Source organism: Erpetoichthys calabaricus, chromosome 5, assembly GCF_900747795.2.
Source record: "Erpetoichthys calabaricus chromosome 5, fErpCal1.3, whole genome shotgun sequence".
Lineage (NCBI taxonomy): Eukaryota > Metazoa > Chordata > Cladistia > Polypteriformes > Polypteridae > Erpetoichthys > Erpetoichthys calabaricus.
This window is the reverse complement of record NC_041398.2, coordinates 94,515,712-94,540,395: the sequence shown is the minus strand read 5'-3', so window position 1 is coordinate 94,540,395 and position 24,684 is coordinate 94,515,712. Positions and strand designations below refer to the sequence as shown.

The window sequence follows — 24,684 nt, the reverse complement described above, 5'->3', positions numbered from 1 at the left end:
GCACTTCATGACATCTATTGGATCCATAGTTGGATTCAACCTTCTTCCCCCACTCCTTCTCAAATGCTTAGTGGTGTCGCACCGCCCCTAGAGCACCGATTGCTTGCTCCACCACGAGTATATACTGACCGTCTGCTTCATCATCCTGCACTGCCCTTGAGCTTCCCAATTCTGCCTTCTTATTCAGAGTCTGTTTTTTCACTTCTTGATTTTTCACTCTGTTCTCCCCCTTCTCTTCGGTTCAGGCTTCCCTTATACTGGCTGACTGGTTGCAAGTATGACCCTCAGTTCACTCTGTGTTGTGAATGAGGCACCTAACTAATCCAGTTACACTTGCACATGAGTGTGATCAGCCAAGCATCCCCAGTCAGCCCCAGAGTAGTGTGTGCTCACATATACCTGCAACCGCTTGCAGCCTGCTCGCTCTAGGACATGATTATTTATTTAAAACTGCACTTCGCCATGAACCTCTTATCATACCCTGTCATTGACCACAGTCTTCAAGAATATGATGGTAAGTTATCAGAATGTCTTCTTGCAGGGCGGCACGGTGGCGCAGTGGTAGCGCTGCTGCCTCGCAGTTAGGAGACCCGGGTTCGCTCCCTGGGTCCTTCCTGCGTGGAGTTTGCATGTTCTCCCCGTGTCTGCGTGGGTTTCCTCCAGGCGCTCCGGTTTCCTCCCACTGTCCAAAGACATGCAGGTTAGGTGGACTGGCAATCCTAAATTGGCCCTAGTGTGTGCTTGGTGTGTGGGTGTGTTTGTGTGTGTCCTGCGGTGGATTGGCACCCTGCCCGGGATTGGTTCCTGCCTTGTGCCCTGGCTCCAGCAGACCCCTGTGACCCTTTGTTCGGATTCAGCAGGTTGGAAAATGGATGGATGGATGGATGTCTTCTTGCATAGCGTTTACTATTACACACTGCTATTAATTACGTAGATCCAAAGTTTAGGTTCAAATGCTGGTCTGGAAACTATTTATACAGGGTTTAAACCTTCTCCCATGTGTGTGTGCTGTTGTTTTCTTTGTGCATTCCGGTTTTCTCCTGAGATGGACTGGACTGTCTTTTACATTTTATCAAAAAAAAAATATTGACACAAGATGTAATACGCTCCCTTGATTTACAAACACACTGTACCATATAGCCTTACATACTATTAAGTTACTAAAGTGCTTCTGTAGTCTGCCAGGTGGAGTTCACCAGGACTCCCAAATCTTTCTTATAAGGAAGTAGTTTTGGCTTTATATACATCCATCCATCCATTTTCCAACCTGCTGAATCCGAACACAGGGTCACGGGGGTCTGCTGGAGCCAATCCCAGCCAACACAGGGCACAAGGCAGGAACCAATCCCAGGCAGGGTGCCAACCCACCGCAGGACACACACAAACACACCCACACACCAAGCACACACTAGGGCCAATTTAGAATTGCCAATCCACCTAACCTGCATGTCTTTGGACTGTGGGAGGAAACCGGAGCGCCCGGAGGAAACCCACGCAGACACGGGGAGAACATGCAAACTCCACGCAGGGAGGACCCGGGAATCGAACCCAGGTCCCCAGATCTCCCAACTGCGAGGCAGCAGCGCTACCCACTGCGCCACCGTGCCGCCCACTTTATATACATCATTGCTTAACTTTATTTTTGTGTATAATATCTCAGTTATTTATGTGAAGCCTAATTTACTGTATACTACATGTGCCAACATTAATGTTCATTATTGTCAGTGACAAATAAATTTTCGCAAAATGCTTCCAGGTTCGGGCAGGAGGAAGCAGTATGTCTCCACAATTAGCACACAAGTATAAGCATCCATCCATCCATCCATCCATCCATCCATTATCCAACCCGCTATATCCTAACTACAGGGTCACAGGGGTCTGCTGGAGCCAATATAAGCATAAATGTTTTAAAGTAACTTCTGATAATTGTATAAATATTTTAAGCATATATGATGTGCTTTGTTTTAGGTTTACTCTTTATAGTATTGAATTCAACAACATAAAAAGAAAAAAGTTATCATGCATATTGAGTAAGAATCCACCTAGAGTGTCAATTGTTCATTTTTTGATGTCACTTACCCTGAGGTAGTTAAGCGTGAAGCTGGTCAAACCCATTCGGGTGATGTTTTTGGATAGTTGCTCCAGCACCTGAGGATCTTGTGCCTAAGAAAGTGAAATATAACTAATGTTAAGCAATAATTTTGAAAAAATGTCACATTTTAGATTTACAACAAGAAAAGACATTCAAATATGCAATACAGTTTCATACACAGTGTAATGCTGTATATTATTCTGTTAACAAAAAGAAAAATTACAATTTAAAAAGGGTCCTCACATTAGATTGACTTTGTTCTACATAATGACAATGTCAGCAGCTTAGCATGTGACTAAGAGAAGATATTGTAAAATTTAATTAAAAAAAAATCACCACCATATTATTGAGAAAGTTGAAGTATTATTTGTATTATTGAAAATATTGACAGTTAAACAGAAGGAGCAATTTTGATTTTCAGAAAGTTGGAAGACATTTAATATTCTCAGCCCTGCTTATTCTAATTCAGGCTCATGGGGGATTATCATGGCAACATCAAGTCCTAGGCTGGAAAACAGCCCTAGAAAAAGTGTTTGATAATTTTAGTATATACTAATGTGCACACACACGCACACACACACTTACATATACAGACCCAAGGCTGAATTGCCAATAAACATGGCATGGAGGAAAAAATTAACTGTAGACACATAAGGAGAAAAAAATCTGAACTTCATACAGTCAGTGACTGGGAAAGATTGGAACCAAATCTTGTGGAGCAGTGTTAACTTCTGTGCCACATACTATGATTGAAGTTCAAACAAATAATGAAATGCTGACAGTTTACATATGTTAAATATTGGTGATATTGTAACTGGCATTGACCTTTTCCTTTTTGTCATATACTAGTTCACTCACTGTATTTTATGTATTACAAATTCAGTCCATTGCCAAGCCTATGATGTCATCTAGCATCCACAAATTAATAGGGGGCCAAATTAGAATCACCTTTTAACCTAATAAGCATAATATTGCGAGGTGAAAGGAAAACCAAAGAGACTGGAAAGAAACTTCAAAAACATCCAGAGAACAAGCAAACACCATTGAGACAATTTCCAGGCAGCAATTTGAACCGAGGACCCTGGGTTCCTATGAAAGCAGTATTAAACACTAGGACATCGCAGTGGCCAAGGAGGAAAAATGATCAAGGTGTTTAGTTGATTTTGAAGTTCCATAATTAAAGCTATATCACAATTACTCTGAAATGACCTAATGCAATGATTAATGATGCAAATCTCCCGTGCTATCAGATCCCAAAGGTACTCTTTTGGATTGAGATCTCGTGATTGTGGAGGCCATTTGAATACAGTGAACTCATTGTCATGTTCAAGAAACCAGTTTAAGATTATTTGAGCTTTGTGACAGTGGACGGTGTCATCAGAAGATAGGAATGCTGCAGTCATAAAAGAATGGACATGGACAGCAATACTCATGTAGTCTGTGGCATTTAAACAAAGCTCAATTGGTACTAAGGAACCCAAAGTGTGCCAAGAAAGTATCCCTCACACCATTACACCACCACCTCCAGCCTGAACCACTAATACAAGGCAGGATGGATCCATGCTTTCATGTTATTGATGCCAAGTTCTGACCCTACCCTCCAAATGTCACTTGAGAAACTGAGATTCATCATACCAGAAAACATTTTTCCAGTCTTCTATTGTCCAATTGTGGTGAGCCTGTGTAAATTGTAGCCTCAGTTGCCTGTTCTTAGCTGACAGGAGTGACGCCTGGTGTGGTCTCCTACTGCTGTAAAGCCCATCTGCTTTCAACCAGTCTGGCCATTCTCCATTGACCTATGTCATCAAGAAGGCATTTTTGCCCGGAGAACTGCTGCTCACTGGATATTTTCACTTTTTCAAACCATTCTCTGTAAACCCTACAGATGAATGTGCGTGAAAATCCCAGTAGATCAGCAGTTTGTGAAATACTCAGACCAGGCACATTCAAAGTCACTTAAATCATCTTTCTTCCTCATTCTAGTGATTGGTTTGAATTTTAGCAGGTCATCTTGACAATGTCTACATACCTAAATGCACTGAGTTGCTGCCATGTGATTGGCTAAATAGATATTTGCGTTAACAAGCAGTTGAACAGGTGTACCTAATAAAGTGGTCGGTGAGTGTATACTGAATTTGTTCACTAACTGTATGACTTAGTATAAGTGTGCCCTGTGATGGACTGGTGATACATCCAAGGTTTATTTGTGAAAAATGCATCCAGGAGAGGTGCTGACTCATTTTGAACCTCTAATGCAACAAATGGGTACAGGAAAATGGATGGATGTATTTACAGAGAGCAATTAAGCACAAGTATGTAACAAGGAAAGACAGACAGAAAAAAAAAACACGATAAATATCTGACCTCTCCTTTCCTGTTAATTTGTAATTAACAAAAAAAAAAAACCAACAACAAATGATTAACAAGCAAAAGACCCCCCAATAAATACAAACATATTTAAACAACAAATACCACATAAAATTCACATATAAAGATGATGGATTTCAGTTCAGCATCGCATCCGAAATCTAGCCCTGTGAGTTTTAAAAAGAAACCAATAAACAATAAGAACAACATACATAGAAATATCTCCCAACTTCTTTACACCCTTCTACTATGCTAAACACATGGTAAGCAATGAACCTAATCAGGAGAAGAAACTTCAAAATTACTAGCCAAAATTTTCATTAACAAAGGGCCCATCCTGTATTTAGTAAATTAAAAACACTACCAAAAAATTGAAGCAGTTTGGTAGAAACTAGAAGTCCAATCCAAAAGTAAATCCAAAACACTAAATGCGTGGCTTCAGCTGTATAACCCGTGTTGATATTGGCCTCAGTGCTGCACTCACTTCCAGAAGACAATGTATGGTCATGTTGTTGGAGTCAATGCAAAAAAATTGTGTCATTCTTGGAATACAAGATTACATCAGAAAAAGACCCATAAAATATTTTAAATCAAAAAATCTAGCTGTAAAATAATGGCAGAAATAGATTCTAAGGCACAAACAACAATACTAGAATATAAATTATTACAAACGAATTCACAAAAATGTGCAGAAAATTTATTATGAACACAGATTATAGCACCTTTCATCCCTAGCATAAAGCACAACCTACCGTTGATATAGAGAAGAGAAGAACAAATGAAAGGTGACTTTTCTCTCTAAAATACCATAGTGATGGAAAAGAACTTAAATATTTGAAATCTGAACTTAAAACCCTTCTTTATCTAAACTAATAACTATTAAGTCTTGCATTCTGCAACCCATTTTTTTCCCTCATGAAATATATAACAAAGGTTTCATAATAATACATATAGGTCCACAAAAATTTTAAAAACATTAATGATGTATTTCTGAACTGCAGTGATAATTTTAAACTTCTCACTAAATAACTGTTTAGGAGCAAGTCAGATGTGAACTAATAAAGAGCAATGGAGGATAGTCAGAGACGGTGACAATTCTGATTTCATAAAGGATTTTCACAATGCAATGAGTTGCAATTATAGAAGATGGCAAAGGAAAATCCAAAGGAAATCAACTGTTATTATACTTGTGAACAATAATATAAAATTAATGCACATCTTAATATATAAGAAATGGATAGGTTACTGTGGACCTAGTATTGTATGATTTTTTTGGAAAAAGATAACAGCTTCTTAAAAAATAATATTTTAATGAGTTGCACAATGTCCATTTTAATTCAAGAAGATATCAATAGCAAATTGTTTTGTTTAATTCATAAACTTAATAAATTATTGTTTGAGATATATGTAATTTCTAAAACATATTAATCCTCTATAAATGACCTTTGCTGGGTGGGGTGGAGGAAAAAATAATTACATTTTGATTTTTGATATCACTTACACTTAGTGTTAATAATTATTATTTTGTATATAGTTTTGGTTATGAAATATAAATAAGATGAATAAGGAGAATATAAAAAAAGAATTCAGGCAGTAACTGAACCACAATGCCACTGACTTGTTGTCAGATGTGTTACCATCTGTGCTACTCTGCAACTGCAGTAGGCCAGCACTAACATTGTCACTTCCAATTTCTTAATCGAGTCTTTCTTGATTTTTTTTGCTGTTAAGTGTACTTTTAGGTGAACTTGGATATTTGTGGGTCTCGGGGACACAATACTGATCCTTTAGTCAAAATCATTTTTCCTTCTACACGCATGCATTGTGCACTGAAGTTTATTTGATTACTGATGCAAACACTCCCGGGAATTATCAAAGGCTACGATTTTAATAATGGCATTCTCATTTCCTATGAAACTGTTGGCAAATGTAATTTTAGTGTGCTTTAATATGTTAAACACATTTTTGGGACAATAAGTTCAGCAAAGAACTGTGACATTTACTATATACCTGTATATATTTTCATTTTACTTGAACATCTGACCTCTGTAACAGAAGAAACACAATAAAAGAGGAAGGCAGAGCAGTTAAAACTTCAAAAAAACGAAACTTTCTGCTGCAAAAGTGCAGTCTGGCAAGAAGAAAGGTCAAAACCTTGAAATGTTTTTCAGGATTTTCCATGTACATAAAAGCAAAGCTCTTGATCATTTGGATATCTTTGTGCATGCACTTCTCATGAACATGTGTCGATATGGTTTGTCAAAATTACATTGGGCAGAGAGGGGCTGGAGGTTTTCACTTTGGCCCCTACAAGCTTTAAATAGTCAGCAGCAGCAGCACCAAGTGAAGGTGGTGATGGGGTTTGGGGATTTACCTGCCAGTATCGTCTATGTTAGCTCCTGAAATATTCAAGTTGTACACTGCCCTTTTCTATATACTATCAAAGAGTATCACATATCTAAAAAACTTCAGTCACTCAGGAATTCTTCTAAAATCAATTTATGTGGAGAACTTTACAATTTTCTACCATTAAACCCTGGCATTCATATTAAATAATGCTACCATGGTCAATTTTTCTAAATAGTATTCATAGTTTGTGAAGTTTTCTTTAACAATATCATTTGAAATGCTATTTTTTAATTGGAAGTTGCACACCAACAATCAGGTTAACCTTCAGTCTCACTCAGGGCAACAGTGTAAAACAATACACCATCAGCATGTTGAGAATGTCTAAAATAATATGTGTGAGAATTAGTTTATTTTCCAAAGAATTTTAAATCTACTTCAATGCCTTTTCTTTCAAAAATGGTCAAATTTCTGAAGTAAAATCCAGAATACTTCGAATTAGAGTACAAATTTTTCTGATGCTTTCAGCATGAAAGTTCTATTTGGCTCAGACATTCATTGAAATTAGCCTGGTGGATTTTGGTGGCCAGAGGCATCCTTCTATACATATCCTAAAAAGCAATAATATATAATGTTTAATGTACAAATGTTTCTATATAATGCATGTTTCTCTATTTGTGTTTTAACACTGTTTTGTGATTTTTTTCTTTTTCTTCTAACCACGCCATGTTTGCAATTATTGTATAGTGTATTGGGATCTAATGTGGAAATGCACATCATAAAAATAAACTGAATTGAATTATTAATTATTACAGCACAGCAGACAGGTTACAGAAAGTTCAGCTACTCATGGACTGTTGCCAGGTATGGGGATTACCACATGGTAACCAAAAGAAGCTTAGCAGCCCACAAGAAGAACTGTTTTCTGGCAAGGAGGACATGTTAAGTAGGAAAAAGAGAGGACAGAATAGAGGACAAAAAATAACAGAACTCATGCCGGAATGAAAAGACAATAGACAGTAGTGTCCCAATATGTATGCAAAAGTGGCAAAGACACTACAAAAGGAGAGATATCAAAATAGATAATAATCTCATTTGTGTTTAGCTAGATGGGGTAAAATACAGTATTTGCAGTCTTCACACAAACTCAGTTTGAGTTTAGTGGTAATTTTCCTATTAATTTATAACAAGGATTAATTGAGCACCACTATATGTTGTATTATAGTCTACAGTATACTGTAGTGGTTAAAGCTTTGGACTTCAAATATTTTCCGCATTGTGATAAAATAGGGCATCACCTTTCAACTGAGAGAGAGAGAGAGAGAGAGAGAGAGAAACAAAATTCTTCCAGCTGGGCAAAAAAGGTTTTGTGTTAGTAATGCCATGTGAGATAACACAGTAGAGTTCTCATAGCACGCTTTAAAAAAAAGTTGAAACAGTTCATATATGGAGTGTCAGAAATGCACCCTGAGTTCTAGGGGGTTCTAGAGAGTAGGATCCACAAACTGAATAAGCACTGAAGAAGAGTTGTAAAACAATGCGTTGGAGCTGTGGAAAGGTTGTTGCAAGAGTATTTCACCAGACTGGTGGGTTGGGAAAATACAAGTAATGATGTCTGGAGTATTATAATCAGGAGCTTTGTAAGTTAAAATGAGAGTTTTCAACATAATGTCATACTGTGCAGGTAATCAGTGTAGTGGAACCAGATGATGGGATGTGAGCTCATTGTGTTTGGCTCAATTGGGGAGCTCAGGCACAGCAGTAACAATAGAGATATGACCAATGTTCCCTCTAAACTGTGCGGCCGTGCAGTAGTTGTAAACGTGCCGTGCAGTCATTTTGTAATCCCGCGCACAGATCATCAGTGACGATCAGTGACGTCACCCTGTGAAGTGAGATAAAGGCGTCAGACTGTGATTTACACGCCGGCGTGTGTAAATAACCAGCGAGCCACATCAGCTAGCACATTTTATTTCACTGAGTGACCAGTCGCTGCACTGTCTACTGTACTTCACTCAGTTTGCTTTCTCTATAGAGACATACAGTAGTGCGTTAAATTAACAGTTTTCGTGTCAATTTTGTTAAATTAACAGTCTTTGTGTCGATATTTTAAAATGTTGAAGAGAAAAACATGTACAACAAGTGGTAAAGAAATGCAAAATAAGAAACCGCGAGATTCATTTAAGCCTGAATGGTTAAAGTAAAAGTAACCACAGATACGCAAGATTCAAGGAACGTTGTGGTTGAATTAGGTTGCATATACGAATACTCAGACAAGAATGGACTTAAGTGTAAGTTCTGTGCTGCTAGTTCAAGTAATAAGGCTAACAAAGACAACGAATATGTCACCGGAAAGCGTTGGGATATGTGGAAGCTTGAATACTGTAAACGACATTCATCATAGCGTATTCACTTAGAAAATGTTGAAATTTTGTACAATCGCTCACATGGAATCGACCTGAAACTTCTTCTGGTTGAAACAAGTACTTAGCGAGAAGAACGAATTGAGCATAACGAGCGCCAGCGATCAAACGAGGAGCAATTTCGAATCTTAATGGATAATGTCCTTCTTGCCATCAGGATGAACGCTTCGATGCTGTCAGTGCAAATGATACACGACCATATGGGAAAATATGTTTCTATACCAGACAGTTGGCGAAGTAAGAACTACGCTTTTGAGTTTGTTGAAGCAATCAATGAAGTGGTTGCAAACAACATATTTATAGAACTTCGAGCTGCATTGTTCCACACGCTCATCGTTGATGAAGGTTCTGACATAACAGTACATAAAATGCTAATCATCTACTTTAAATATCGTCCAACAAATTTGTGAGATTACAAAACCATTTTTGGTGGGATCATTCAGCTAATAGCATGTGATGCTTCAGCCCTTGAGGCAGCATTAAGACAATACTACACTTATCATCGACTCGATATGAACCGCCTGGTTATGATAACGTCAGAGACGGCATCAGTAATGTTAGGCCATCGGAAGGGATTGGCCACTTTACTCAAGGCAACAGTTCCTCATCTTGCTCAACAGCACTGTGTTGCTCACCGAGAAGACTTGGCACTTACTGATTCTTGGAAGGATGTTAGTTTGTTTAAAAATATTGAGATTCTGTTGCATACTGTTTATACTTTATTTAGTCCATCTTCAGTTAAAAAAGGTGCACTTGAAGAATTAGCAAATGTAAATGATATGGATGTAATTTCTTTTCGACCAATTCATGAAGTTCGTTGGTTGTCACGTCACTTTGCTGTCAGTGCTTTTGTTAAAAATCTTGATGTTTTAGCTGCATACTGTGAAGAACAAGTGCAAGATTGCAATGATCCTATTTGTAATTATGTTTTGAAATCATTACGAGATCCACTGTATCAGATTGCTCTGTATACAGCAAATTATGTTTTAACTGAATTAGCTCATTTATCCATGTTATTACAACGAAGTAATTTATCACCAATTGAAGCACATCAATTTTGCTTTTCTAAAATCTGTAAATTGGAAGCACAACATCTGGGTGAGAATGTTTACTGGGATGATAAAGCCAAGCAAATTTTGAGTGAAAATGAAGGCATTGACACAAGACAAATCACATAGTTCATACGATCAGTCTGTGATCATTTAAAGGTAAGATTTCCAGCGGATGAACTACAATTTTGGTCAGCTTTTGATCCCACAGGTTTGAAAAACTGTGCATTTGATTTTGGTGTCAAAGGGATAAAAGAACTGTGCGTAAAGTAAAGATTTGTTACATACAACAAATGATGAGTTGATTATTACTCAATACAATGACTTCAAATTTCAGATCAGAGAGAAACTGAAATCTAGTACCATAAATTCACTACCTGAAATCGCAGGAGTAACTTTAAATGATGAACAATTTAGCTCACTCACAATGTTAATAGATATTTGGTGTACTTTTCAAGCATCCAGTGCTGATTGTGAACGAGGTTTTAGCCTCATGAAAAGTGTTAAAGTGAAAACACGAAACAAGCTTGATGTTACTCATTTGGATCATCTTATGCGAATAAAATTATACTAGCTGACGCCCGCCGTACCATACAGCGGTGTAAGAATAGGAACGGAAAACAGTGAGAAAGGAATTCAGAAATCAAGAAAGAATAAATACTTCTTGAAAGACGCAGTTGTGAATAGGTGTTCTGGTGGAGACGACAGATAATGAGTCGAAAGATCTAACCCTAGAAAAAGCCACGTACAACTGACGCTTCTGAAATTCGATTACGTAAATATAATCAATAACAACCCCAAAAATATGTTGTAGAATGTCTCTAAGTAATTCCTGCAGCTTAATCCAAAAGACTCGTACTACAATATCAGGTCTGTGCTCTGATCTTTGGGTATCCGACAGTGCATGTAGAATTTCCGGCCAAGCAGGATTACATGTGAAAGTGATAAATAAATAAGGCTTCCTGAATTTACGTACTATAGCCATGGCATCCTGATAGTTTTGTTGCATGTATCTTGGACTTCCTGGAAATGTGGACAGTAATATGATCATTTTGCCTACACGTACGTTGTTATTTTCAGCATTTGTTTGCAGTGCGTCTGATAGTCCTTTGTATTGTTCCACGCGCAGATCTTGTTGATGTAATCTGAGATAGTTGAGACGCACGCCCTCTGCTTTAACATACACATCTACGACGTACTGTTGGAATAGTTTGCTGCTGGAGTGCAAAATACTAAATGTATTCCTCATTGCTAATCTGTACGCGTAAAACTGGCATTGAGTAAGCCTTATTCGCTTGGCGGTTCTTTTATCGGGAACATGTTGTAAATCTTTGTGCCAGCCAATGTCTTCGTAAGGGAATAAAAGTGGGTAAACCATAGGATTGCAATTCATACTGAGCGTGGAAATCTGCTTACAGGAGTTGCCTATGGGATAGATGCAAATGTCCCTTTCGGCAGGCGGTTCGCCATCTTCTCTGACGAAAATCGCTGCAACATCGGTGTGACATGTCGGGGCATTGTATGGTCGTAAATCCTGCCTAGGGTTTTCCTTGAAAACCATTCGTACAGATGCTGTTGGATTGGACTGAGCGATTTCATGCACGCATTTGTATGATTTAGCAAAGGGGTTGATGGTTCTGAGCATGGAATCTAGCTGGAGAAGTAAATTTTCACTGCATGCAGAGTTTGCTTCATTTTGTAAGCGTACTTCAGTGTGTCAAAAACATACAACTGTCCATAACCTGGAGAGGTAGAAGTGTTAGCGTTTAGTGGAGAGATATGGTGATATATTTTCCCGTGTATTTTAAAACAGTATGGTCCGTGGCCAGGAGGTTGAGCTATCTGTGCACCCATGGAAGCAAACGCTAGAGAAGAGTTGTATTGTCGAATGTGTTCACGATAATTTTTAGCTTCTGATGTTTGCTGTGTAAGAAGCTGTTGTAAAGACACAGGTGGCTTCCGCAAAGGTGGTAAAGCTAGTTAACGTCATGGCAGCACCGCGAGTACTTGTTGGATGTATTACGCTAGGCAGCGTGGGGAGGGGTTTGGAAGAGGACGAATAGGAATCGAGAAATGCCGTGTCGGCTGCATGTGGGCAGGACCGGTTTTGAAGTGGAAGCAGGACGAACCAGAAGAGAAATATATATAAGAGATTTAAATGCTGGAAGGACTGTGGATTTGCACAAAACGTATAACGTGTGGAAGGAATATAAAATTAGACGTGAAAAGTTGTAATAATCACCTTGTTAATTTTATCAAGCCAGATTTTTAACTGTATCATATATAAAACTGTTGTGTTTTATTGTGTTTCAATACTTTAAGAACATGTTTGATATTGTATTATCGTTAAGTTATTAACAGTGTGATTATTGGTAGTGCCACTGCCACTTAGTTGACTTAATTCGTTAGTTATTATACTACATGACTTGTCGTCGTAGTATAATACTCAAGTCAGTTATACTGATAGCTTATTGGCTACATGTATTTTGTTTGTATTTATGTTTCTCTATAACTGGGTGGTAAATGAATAAAGTTTCATACATATTACATTAATTTATCACAATACAGGCCTTCATCACATATTTAAATTGCAAGCCTAAAAATACATATTACTTTGCACAAGTCGTTTCAGAGCACTGCCCACACAAAATATATTTTGCACACATGCCCTTGTTCCTTAGAAGGAACATTGGATATGACTGGAAGTACACTCTTATAAAGGGAACACAGCAAGAAAAGTAGAGAATGGAAGCTTAGAGCTAGTCCAGATCTTTTCTGTAGAACCTACAATTAGCTCATTAGTCACACAGAGTAAAAAAACAAACTTATGTGGTAATAGAAACAAGCAGCCACAGTTTATTATTTTATCTTTCAGTAAATCCCTCAAGCTCAGATCCTGAAGGGCTGCAGTGGCTACAGGGTGTCATTCTAGCTATGTTCTTAATGAATAATCAATTACTGCTGCTGATGGAATGTTCTTTGTTGCCTTGATTTTAACCGTATTGCTTTTTAAGATTCAGAACTCTTAATTGTTTTTTTTTTCCCATTAACCAGCAGCCAAACAATAACAGAGATCAAATTGAGACAACAGTTTATCAGTTAACTTATTCCCCTTTTTCAACCATAATGTCCATCAACTTACACCTGGTTTAATAACAAATCTGAAAAGAAAAAAAAAGTTAAGGTCTGAACAACATTTTGATGGTGGTCTCACAATGAAAGAAAATAAATAGTTCAGGAAAAGTATGTTGTGGCAGAAACAGAACACTAAGAAGCCATTGAATTAATTGACATGTTTCATTAACAGCATGAATTAAGAAACTGTTTGGAACAAAAGTCTTGCCCCCTTAGAACTGAGCCTGAAACCCCCTGAATTGGAAAAATGATCTTTTTTTTTGCATTCAGTTTAAAGTGTGATGTGTTCCTGGTGACCTAAGACATTATTTTTTGTGTTTATGTTTCACATGTTTACATTTATTGTATAATGTGCTAGGCTCTTAATAATATGAATAAAAAAGTGAAAATGAAATATACTGTAGCAGCTGTGTGAATGAAACAGCTTCACCAAAGGCCAAAGTCACTTCTTTTCAAGCATTCCAACATGCAGTAGATGAAGACAACAGTGGCATAAACTGATTTCAAACAAGCCTAAAAGTTTGTAGTGCCATCTGTCTTGAAGCATCCATGCAGAGTAAACTCATTATACTTATTTGTTATTTAACAAACTTAAGTCTTTATGTAACAAAGTAATTACTTTTGACACCACACCTAAGCCTAACAACTCCTGAAGGTCATTTTCAATGTAATATGTCCTTAATACATAGCCCAGCTTTCTGTAATATACTGAGTTACACTTATTAGATGGGAACCCTTGAAAACTGAATATTTTACTGTCTTCCAAATAGGCACACTGCTTTGATTCAATCTGTTGAGCAGTGAATTCTCCTGAATGACACATCTATTGTAATCTTTTTGGCTCACTTCATCATGTTGTGCCCTGTCAGTGACATTTTGATTGCAGTTGCCTAGCAGAGATCTTGCTATATTTCTTCTCCACATCCATTCACTGATATCATAGGTCTAATTGATTAGTCATGATCACCCACGTTTTTCCTTTTTTTATATGCATACAAAAATCTAGGAAAATTACAAAAACATCTGGATGTCTGTAAATTATTTACTCCTTCATGATTAAAAAAATAAATAACAGTCCATCAACTACTGGTTACTACAATAATAGAAGTGTGGATATTCTATATACCACTATTACTGCATCACATTTAAAAAAAATCTGTTAAAATAAATAATTAGCAAAAATAAAAATAAAGATGCTCATGTTTTTACAGACTGCATTCTCCCAAACAGGGAAATGCATGGCAATGAGATTGTGGATTATTTATCACCTCATGTTCCAGAGTTGCTTACAAAGTGCCCTTGAATTTTATGTGACATATGAAGGACTCAGTACATGAAAGTAAATACGTTCTTAAGGTTAAAATGCACAATAAATCAACAGTAAATCATAGGAGATGCAGTTTTCAAAACTATTCTTTATCCATAGCCAAACAGTCCAAAATTCATATAATCAGTTTTGTAAAAACTGTACATCAAACATGCTTAGCGTGCCATTTCAACATTAAAAAGGCAGAAAGCACACAATACAGTACTTGTTTCATTGTAAACTGTAAATAAGCTGAAGTTCACACACTGTCCTTTTTCCCACATTGATTTGCTCTAGGTACGAGGGCTCTCCTACCACATGCTAATTTCGCACATCTGTTACCACACAGATCAGCGTTACATTCTGTGGATTTGATTTTCAGCAAGAAAAGGTAAAATTATCATTACATAGAACAGGGGATTGTGAATGAAAACACAGTCATAAAATATACAAAAATAACATAATGGGGCAGAATGTCAAAGATAAGAGAACACCACACCAGAAACAGCATGTACACAAAAATTGTTCACTGCCAACTGTATGCATGCATTTTACACATCTGTAGGAATAAGCCTTTAATATTACCAGCAGCTGCAGAAATGGCATCATCACTTTGGCACTATATGAACATCTGAGGCTCCTGTGACTGCACCAGAAAATGGATGGGAGGATTGGTTAATTTGCACTAAGTTCAAAGAGCCATGGGCAATTGTTCATCATAACAATACAATATTTTCAGAGGTAACTTTAATACTGTAGTCAATGACTCACAACAGAAAAAAAGTATAAATGTCACGAAGACCCGTAACTTGAACTCTTTGATCCTCTGAAATTACACGCTTCTTACATTATCTAGATGACCTTTAATTGATTTTTAATCAAGGTACAGCTCTGTATGAAAAAACACAATAATTTTGAAGTTGTACCATGATTTAAGATGATAAAATAAGTGCATAAAAATACAAGAATTCTTTTGTGGATCATCATTGTGTGAAATGGTGCTCTTGCCCCAAAGATCTCATTATTTCTTCTACTTTTGTTGCCAGTCTATGTCATCTTCAAGTCACTGTGGATGTAAACATTTTATTAAACATTTTTCTTTCCTTAATGCAGTTCTTTTTAATGGGCTTCATGAAAAAAGTATTAACACAGTGTCCTAAAAAGGACAGAAAAAACCAACTGAAAAATGGCCCAGGAGATGAACAGAATGTAATCATTGCCAGGTACAGGCAAGAATCCAAACAGAGAAATCATTATATTGGAAGGCCAACACCCTATGAGCAAACCAAACTTGAAGTCAAAAAATACATGCAAGGTCTTAACTTCCTAAATGGATTTTGTAATAGCTAGGCCACTAAATCTTCTATTCACACAATCCAAAATCTTGGATGCCACATCCATTGTGCCGCCAGTTTAAACAGGAATGACATCACAAAAGTGACTGTGAGAGCTCACTGCTAGTAACAACACTGTTACCGCCAAAAGTTAACACAATAATTAGTGTTGAAGGCGATAAAAAATAAACACATGTAAAAAAGCAATAACAGAAATAAGTGTAGGGCTGAAATTTACACTCTCAAAAATGCCAAATTCATAACACGCAGAGTGGCTGATTCAAATGCGGGTAATAGTCGTGACATGCAGCTAACACAAGAATCGTGTAACCCCTGGCTCATTTACTGTGACATTCTGTTCATTACAGAAATATATTCAAGAAATTGTTCTTAAACAGATCCTCAGTACTCAATATCCTGTAGGACTAATCTTAACTATTAACTCTTAGAAGCCTAAGTATAACCTGAGTATGTGAAAGCCATTTACAAAAACTATAGTACCCAGTAGTATTGTCACCAAGCTTGCCTAAAATTAAATTTTTATTTTAAAAATAAACTTAAAAAAATAATGTAGAAATACACTACTGGTCAAATGTTTGGGGTCACCTATAAATTTTCATGTTTTTGATAGAAGTTCACACCCTTTTTACCAAGATAACCTTGAAATTCATTTAAAAAAATAGCCATGGTACTACTAGCGTATATAATGACTATTACTGCTTGAAATGACTGATTTTTAATTTAGTATTAGCATATGCTTGCAAAGCCCTAGTTTTAGCAGCAGCAACTCCTTCAGCATCCTAATGGTAAACTCCCTTAGCTTATCCTTAATTAGAGAAAACTTTCTAACTGTGTAAGCACCACTGAAACCTGTTATTCTGTTCACTTGTGTTACAAGGTACTGACATTCCTAAAGTTTAGTTCTGGGTTCAAAAATGACAAAATAAAACAGCTTTCTCAAAAAACATGTCAGTCTATAACAGCTTTCCGTGGTGCTAAAGCAATTATAAAGGTTTTTCTAATAACCTGTTAGCATGTAAAGATAAGTAATTAAGGATAAGTTAATGGAATTATGGATAAGTCCATTTCTATCAAAAACATGGACATTTCTGTGTGGCCTCAAACGTTTGACTGGTAGTGTATGTTGAACTTACAATGAAGGCTTTCTATTAACAACCTGGTTTCTCACTTTAAGCCAAAACAGTAAAGGAGGAACATTTCCAGATCAAAGTACTTAGAGTTTGATTCAAATCTGAGAACCTTTGTGTATGGAATTAAAATATTTTTTCCATTTTCATATCAGCTCTTCGTTTTCCTCTTATTGTCCAAAAGGCTTAAGGCAGGCTGATTGTTGACTATAAAGTGGTCCAGTATGGTATTTGTGCAAAAGTTGCTAGTAAGGATCAAGTGAAACACTACCTAAACTTAAGTATGTACATTATGTTTTCTCTATAGTCCTACCAGAAACTGTCAGCTGGGCCTCAGGCAACTGCATTACCGTTAGATCAGACATTAAAACCAACAACTGTGTGACTTCACATGGATCCAGAAAAGCAGACAAATAGTTCAGGAGAGCAACCGCTTGATCAGGAATGGACAGAGATTAGTACACAAGTCATGTAAGCATGAGTTCATAGAGGTAATTGAAAATTGTAGGTAAATGTCAGAACATAAGAAATGGGGCATTTTAAACACTAAAAAACATCTTGTAATTGGGATTCCACTAGACAGTGCGTTGATTGTTAGTCTCTCAAGCATTCTACTCCAGGAACTGTTATACAACAACCAAGAAAGTCAGCAGTAACCTTTGACTGAAAATGGCACTCAAATTTAAAATGTAACTTGGGGTCTCTGACTGAGTAGGTATGGCTGTGTTATATGATGGACTTTCATCCTTTCCAGTGTTAGCTGATGCCTCTTCTGCACTGTTGCTGGCATAGGCTCCAGCTTCTAGGGCTGTGTATTCAAGAAAATCAGATCAAAGATAGATATAGTTAATGTAAGTTCTTCCTATAAATCTTCACTCCAAAACACTTTCTTCTATGTAAAATCTTGCTTGGCCACGATTCCAATTTCTTTGCCTTCTTTGAGTTTTACTTTAATCCACTGGCTATTTTTTGCTTAATATATGGCACATTTTTAATGCCACAATAAAGCCCCAAATTATTTTTGCACAAATAGTAAAGCAGTACTGAAAATGAAAGGATCTACGACAGTACTTACAATTTGTTACTTGGTGGTCCTTCTATCCATCCATTTTCTAAACTAGATGTATGCACTTCAAGACTGTCATATTAGCTTTATATTTTACATATATACTGTGAGGACATGGTTATGCTAAATAGATTGTACTATATATTTATTTCACTGAAAATATTTATGAATACTTTGATTTATGGACTTTATCTGTTCAAAAAAAAGACAGAACAAGCATGGAAGGAACTGCATGCAAAATTGTGAGAAATGAAGTTTTGGACAGAAGCACAGGTCAGTACTTTCTTTTTTCCAACAAAACTCTAAACTCCATTCCAGTGTATTTTTTTATGTTAAATATACAGTAGATAGACAGAAATCGGTTTGAGTGATTTTCCAATAGATTGTAGAATGTCAGATGCAATATTGAGAATTCACAAATCATCCATCTATATTCAAAACCCATGGAGATCATTTGGGGTTGCACATAGCTAAAGCTAAAACCCAGCATTAACAAACAAAATAGGGAACCCTCTACAGCCTGGTGTTGTACGCTGAAGAGATGATCCCTAATGAATTTTACAAAAGTAATTTGTCTCCTGTGTACTTTTCTATAATCAGTAATTTAGCACTGGGTTTACTGACCACAGAGACCCACGCTTCCAATGATCTGTTCTGTCAATGGATGTTCTACTATGCTGTTTCATTTCAAAAATGTCAATTATGCATTTAAAAAACTCATAAGTAGTAATGAAAACAAAGCTGTCTTCATTATTAATCTGTACATGCAAAAATTTATGTTGATTCAGACTGCTTACTTACATTCAATGTTCAGTGAGGAGATTGTTCCATTTTGTTCACAGCATACAACTAAGGAACATTCAGTTTTATTTCAAAGCCTTCAAGCCTCATGTACAATGTAATGAAAAATCAAAATGTTGTAACCAGACAAAAAAAGCTGAGTATTCTCTTGCATACACATTCATCAAGGTAAGAAATTAGCCTAAAAAAATTGAATTTTGAAAATATTAAATAAAATGTCTCTCGGCTGGACTGGGAACGCCTTGGGATTCTCCCGGAAGAGCTAGAAGAAGTGGCCGGGGAGAGGGAAGTCTGGGCATCTCTGTTCAAGCTGCTGCCCCCGCGACCCGACCTCGGATAAGCGGAAGAGGATGGATGGATGGATTAAATAAGATGGCTTTAACAGAAGAACAGGCCAACATTACAATTTCTAGATACTTCAACCTGGTAGTGAAATATCCCTAAAATAATATTTGTGGCTGCAATTTCTGATAAACGTGATTCAGTCAAATCATGGCTCAAGACAGGTGCATACTTATGAAATCTATTTTGTTTTCAGTTTTATTTACAATTTAGGTAGAAAGGTCAATACACGTTTGTCTTTATTATACATTATAGAAAATTTTTCAGCTGACCAGTAGTAAAACTCCAAATGAACCCAATATGATTCCTATTTGTAACAAATAAACATGAAAGCCACAAAGCAGTTACATAAAAAAATAATTGTTATGTAGGCTGGGAGATGCACTACACTCTGACAAGCAACATTTTTAAAATAATCATTTGACTATTATGAGTGGAAAAAGTATATACAGTATACAGGTAGTTCCACAGAAAGACATTTGAAGGGGCTTGCAAGCTATGTCCTCAGTAACAATAACTCCAGGATGCACGCCTGTTTAACCTTTTAATGTTGCAACTTGAGTACACATTGTATCAGCATTAGAATCGCTGTCTGATATTTTGTATATGTGAGAAAGACAGACCAACAGATTGAGAGAGTGAGAGACAACGTTACCAGTAGAAACTGGCATAATTTAAAATAAAACAACAAAAAAGGTTGAAGTGTTCAGTACCCTGGGATTTCATTAGCAGTATAACTACACATTGGTATTGGAGAGTAAGGCGGCAGACTCGACTCCCCACTGAATGCATCCTGCAGCCTATCAGTCTTCATTGCAAAATTTATTAACTGTCTACTAGCAACTCCCTGAACTGAGGAGAGGGTGAGTTTGCGGTGAGCTGCAGTACACTCGAGCATCCAATTAAGTGTGATATGTATGTAGAAAGCCTTGACTGGATTATCTGAGATAACTTCAGCTTTGGACGGCTGTGCTCTCCAGTTCCTTCTAATTATCAGCAGGAGCGATCAAAAGCCGTAGGTTCATCAAGTCATTAGTGCAGCTACTAGCATTTCATTGAGTTCTGTGCATTTTCTTTTCCTTTTTTCCAATGTAAGCACAGAAACCCTGAGGGACCAATTTACTAGCTCATAAAACAGCAGAAAGATCTAAAAAAATCGAGTTTTTTGGGAACACCATTACAGGCAAAATAGAAAAACAGGGAGACGTGTATACATCATTATGTGGTCAAAAACAAAGATAAATACAATAATTCCTACTACAAAATTACAGAAGCAGCCACAAAGCAGATTTAATGTGGTCTAGATACCTGATGTACATTAATTGGTGCTGATCAAAATGAATTGTTAGTGGGGATGATTGCTTGTATGATGTAGCGATTGTGATAAAAACACAATGCAGTATATGCAGTTAAATACTGTATAAGGCTATATAGATGTATTTTTTTAATAAAAACAAACTATGCCTTAAAATGTTATTCACACTCATTACAATAGATTTATTTTTAACATGAGACAAAACACATAGAACTACTATACTTTGGTAAAACTGCCAAAGAGAGAGCAACGTGGACTACTGGACCAGGTTAGTGTACATATTGCATCTCTATTGTAACTGATCCAACAAACCAGGCAGGAAACATCTGGGAAAGGTGGAAAGAGACTAGACCTTTATTAGATACACCAGAGTGGGTAACCTTACCATGCGGTGTTGACCAACGGAGTTTCAAAACACTGGATCTAGAATTCATTTCATTGCATATTCCTGGTACCATTTTACTTGAGGTGAGGATATGCTTTCTATTTGCTTTTGTGTTAGAAGTTGCCTTTGTGGGAGGAGTTCTCACATAAATAGGTTGCTTCCAGTAAGACAGTGTTTCCCACCTAATATTTATAATAATTAATAAAATATTTTTCCTGTGTGAATTTCTTTGTACTTTTCTACATTAAATTTCTTTTTTCAAGTGTTGAATGTCAAAAGCTCCGCATTTAACATCATCATTGCCTCCAATCTGTTAACTAAACTCAGTAATCTCAGCATCAGCACCTCTCTTTGTAATCGGACACTGGGCTTTCTAACCAACAGACCAGTCTGTCAGGCTAAACAACCAGACATCCTCTACCCTGATCCTGCATACCAGCGTTCCACAAGGCTGGGTACTCAGCCTACTCCTCTCCCTCTTCACACCTGACTGTGTTCCTTTATATTGCTCCAACTCCATTATAAAGTTCACAGATAACACAACGGTAACAGGACTGATCAGTGACAATGACGGGCCAGCCTACAGAGAGGAGGTTCAGCACCTGGCAACATGGTGTGCGGACAATAACCTTGTCCTCAGCACCAATAAAATTAAAGAGCTCATTGTGGATTACCAGAAAACTAAAGGCAGTAGACACAATCCCATGCATATAAATGGGGCTGAGGTGGAGTGTGTTTTCAGTTTCAAATATCTGGGTGTCCACATCTCTTGGACAATAAACACTTCAAGACTGGTTAAAAAAGCACAACGACTTTACTTTCTGAGGGGGCTAAAAAAAGGCTGCTTGTCTCCTCAGATTCTGTTGAACTTTTACCACTGCACTGTCGAGAGCATATTGACTAACTGCATTACAGGGTGGTATGGTGAGTGCTCCGTAGCTGACAGGAAGGCCCTGCAATGGCCCTACAACTGCACAGTATATCATTGGCATCCTGCTGCCGACTATCACTGAGCTGCAGCTTACACTGTGTCTGCGACAGGCTTGCAGCATCATCAAGGATGCCTCACATCCCAACCATGGACTGTTTACCCTCCTTCCATCAGGGAGGCGCTACAGGAGCGTTCGGTCCCACACCAACAGGCTCAGGAACAGTTTCTTTCACAACCCAATCACAATGCTGAACTCTCAACCCTTACCACTTAATAGTTGACCTTTCTAAATATCAATAACTTCTGACTGTACTCTATGTATATTTTCTCTATAAAAATATATAAATATCTATTCATACCATGTATTTGTACTACTGGTCAGTATTCATATCTATATACTCTTCCTTTTATATACTGTACTACTACCTGTAAATTAAATATCATATAGATAACTATTCTCATTTGTATGCTGCCTTATTGTTCCTTACTGTTTATTGCACTTTAATATACTATTTGCACCCACTGTCTAATGCACCTTAGTCTACTATTAGCACTTTCTGGTTAGATGCTAAACTGCATTTCGTTGTACCTGTACAATGACAACTAAATCTAATGGAATCTAATCTAAATATTTTATTATGATAGCCATGTCACCTCACTGTCCTCTTTCTGTACTGAGGAAAAGAATAGTTGATGGACAAAAGACAAACAATATGACACTCCTAAAAAAAATTAAGAAAATGGATAGGGTGTGAATTTTGCATAGTTATGATCATATTACCTGCACCTAGGCAGCACTATTTTTGTTAAAGTTTAGGAAATTATAACCATTTTATCCAATTCAAAGTTCCATGTTTGGCTGAATCCAAGCAGGACTGGCAGCAAGGCAGGAACTAGCCATGAACGGTGGACAATCCAATTCTGGTCCAACTCAAACACATTGACATATTCACACACGGCCAATTCAGAATGACCAGTCAACGTGAGACACTATATATACTCCAGGAAATTCCTACAAATCTCACTTCTTTGCTTGATCCCCGGGTATGAAATGCATGGAATGACCTCAAAAGGGGGTCTTTGTTTTTATTTTATGGTGCAAACTCACCAGCAGTTTACAGAGATGGGCTTTCCTTTAGAGACCAAAGCCAGCATTCTGGGTTCAAATCCCATACCTGCAAATTGCCCACATTATCTGCATGGGCTTTCCTTCCACATCCACACAGACATGTGTGCTCTCTTGATTACGGATTCAAAATTTTCCCAGGTGTGGTGTGTGTATATTAGTATCAGCGCCCTGGACTGGCACTCTATAATGGGCTGCTTCCTGCTTTGCATCCAGTGCTGTTAGGATTGACTCTGGCCCCTGTGATCCTGAAGAGGATTAAGTGAGTCTGAGAATATTATATTAAAAAATGCAAATGACAAAAGAAAAAAATGATCAGTTGGGTTTAGTGTGTATATAACTGCAATGATATAAATAAAATATACTTCTCATGTCAGCCAACTGCTCAAAATACATCAATTACAATAACTGTATTGTAATTTAATTTTCATTTGTGTTAATTATGAGCTACTGCATATCATTCAGTCACTTGAATAAATCATTTTAAAATGCCAGTTCTATTTTTGTTTCACAAGAAAAGTAAATTGGTAGAGGATGATCAATTAAAAACTAATCTTGTACTCTTAGTTTTATTATATTTCAAAAAATAAACATTTTGCACTAGATTCCACCAAAATTAGGAATTATAAAATATTAAAATATTTTTTAAAATAAAAAAACAAAAAACAAATAAGGACTAAAGACAGAATCAGACTTCCAGTAGGTGAGCACCACAGTTTCTAGCAGACACAGTTCAACTTCTGGTAGGATTAATAAGATTTAGTTTAGGTCCATTACAAAAAAAAAGCACTATAGTACACATTTAAAAAACTGGAATCAGTTTATCTGCTCAATTTCAGTTCTGTCTATTTTCACATAGCTCTGTGGCTATCAGTTGGTGCTACTGGACTGATATATTTAATCATGCAGTTGCAGGGTTTCAAAAATCAACTCAAATCATCTCCAACAAAATAGAAGATTTTTGAATGATGTTTGTGATGGGCAGCTTAATATTATCAAGCAAGTAATCTCAGTGTATCTGTCCATATTCCTAGTAGAACAAAGAAACAAAAAAGTGAATTGTGGTTTTTCCACAGCAAAACACGAAGTAACAGATAAAGGTTGAGAATAAGAAAATTTAAGGTGGTAAGCAATGTCAGAGTATTAGTGTGGAAAAAATAATCATGTGATATTTATTTAAACTTTATCATCTGTTATCTTCTTAGAAATGATGTGTGAATCAAATAGGACAAGGCCATCTAACCTGAATGACAGCAACTGTTTCAGAAAATAATAAAAAGCAATTCCAAAGTCTTCCTTTGAGGTTCAGACAGCCTGGTGGAGGGATTTGAATTGGGTAACCAGAAACCGATAAGGAGTGACAAAGAGGAGATGACATGTTGGAGAAGAGATCGTGAGGAGTTGGTCATGCATATGTAGTTGTATGGAGGCGTGTGAGTGCTATCATCCTGCATGAATGTGAAGGTAACAAAATGAGCAGGGTTGTGACTTTTGTCTGTGCACATCTGTTACTTAGCA

At 37.0% G+C, this 24,684-nt stretch overlaps 1 protein-coding gene across 5 annotated transcripts in view; it reads right to left on the bottom strand.

Moving 5' to 3' along the window:
- ldb2a (LIM domain binding 2a) overlaps positions 1-24,684 on the bottom strand; it is a 450,850-nt gene that overhangs the window by 69,872 nt on the left and 356,294 nt on the right. For all 5 annotated transcript variants that reach the window (XM_028801779.2, XM_028801781.2, XM_028801780.2 and 2 more), the window contains exon 5: positions 2,080-2,163. In XM_028801779.2, the coding sequence (XP_028657612.1) occupies positions 2,080-2,163 (84 nt within the window). The remainder of the gene's footprint in view (positions 1-2,079; positions 2,164-24,684) is intronic.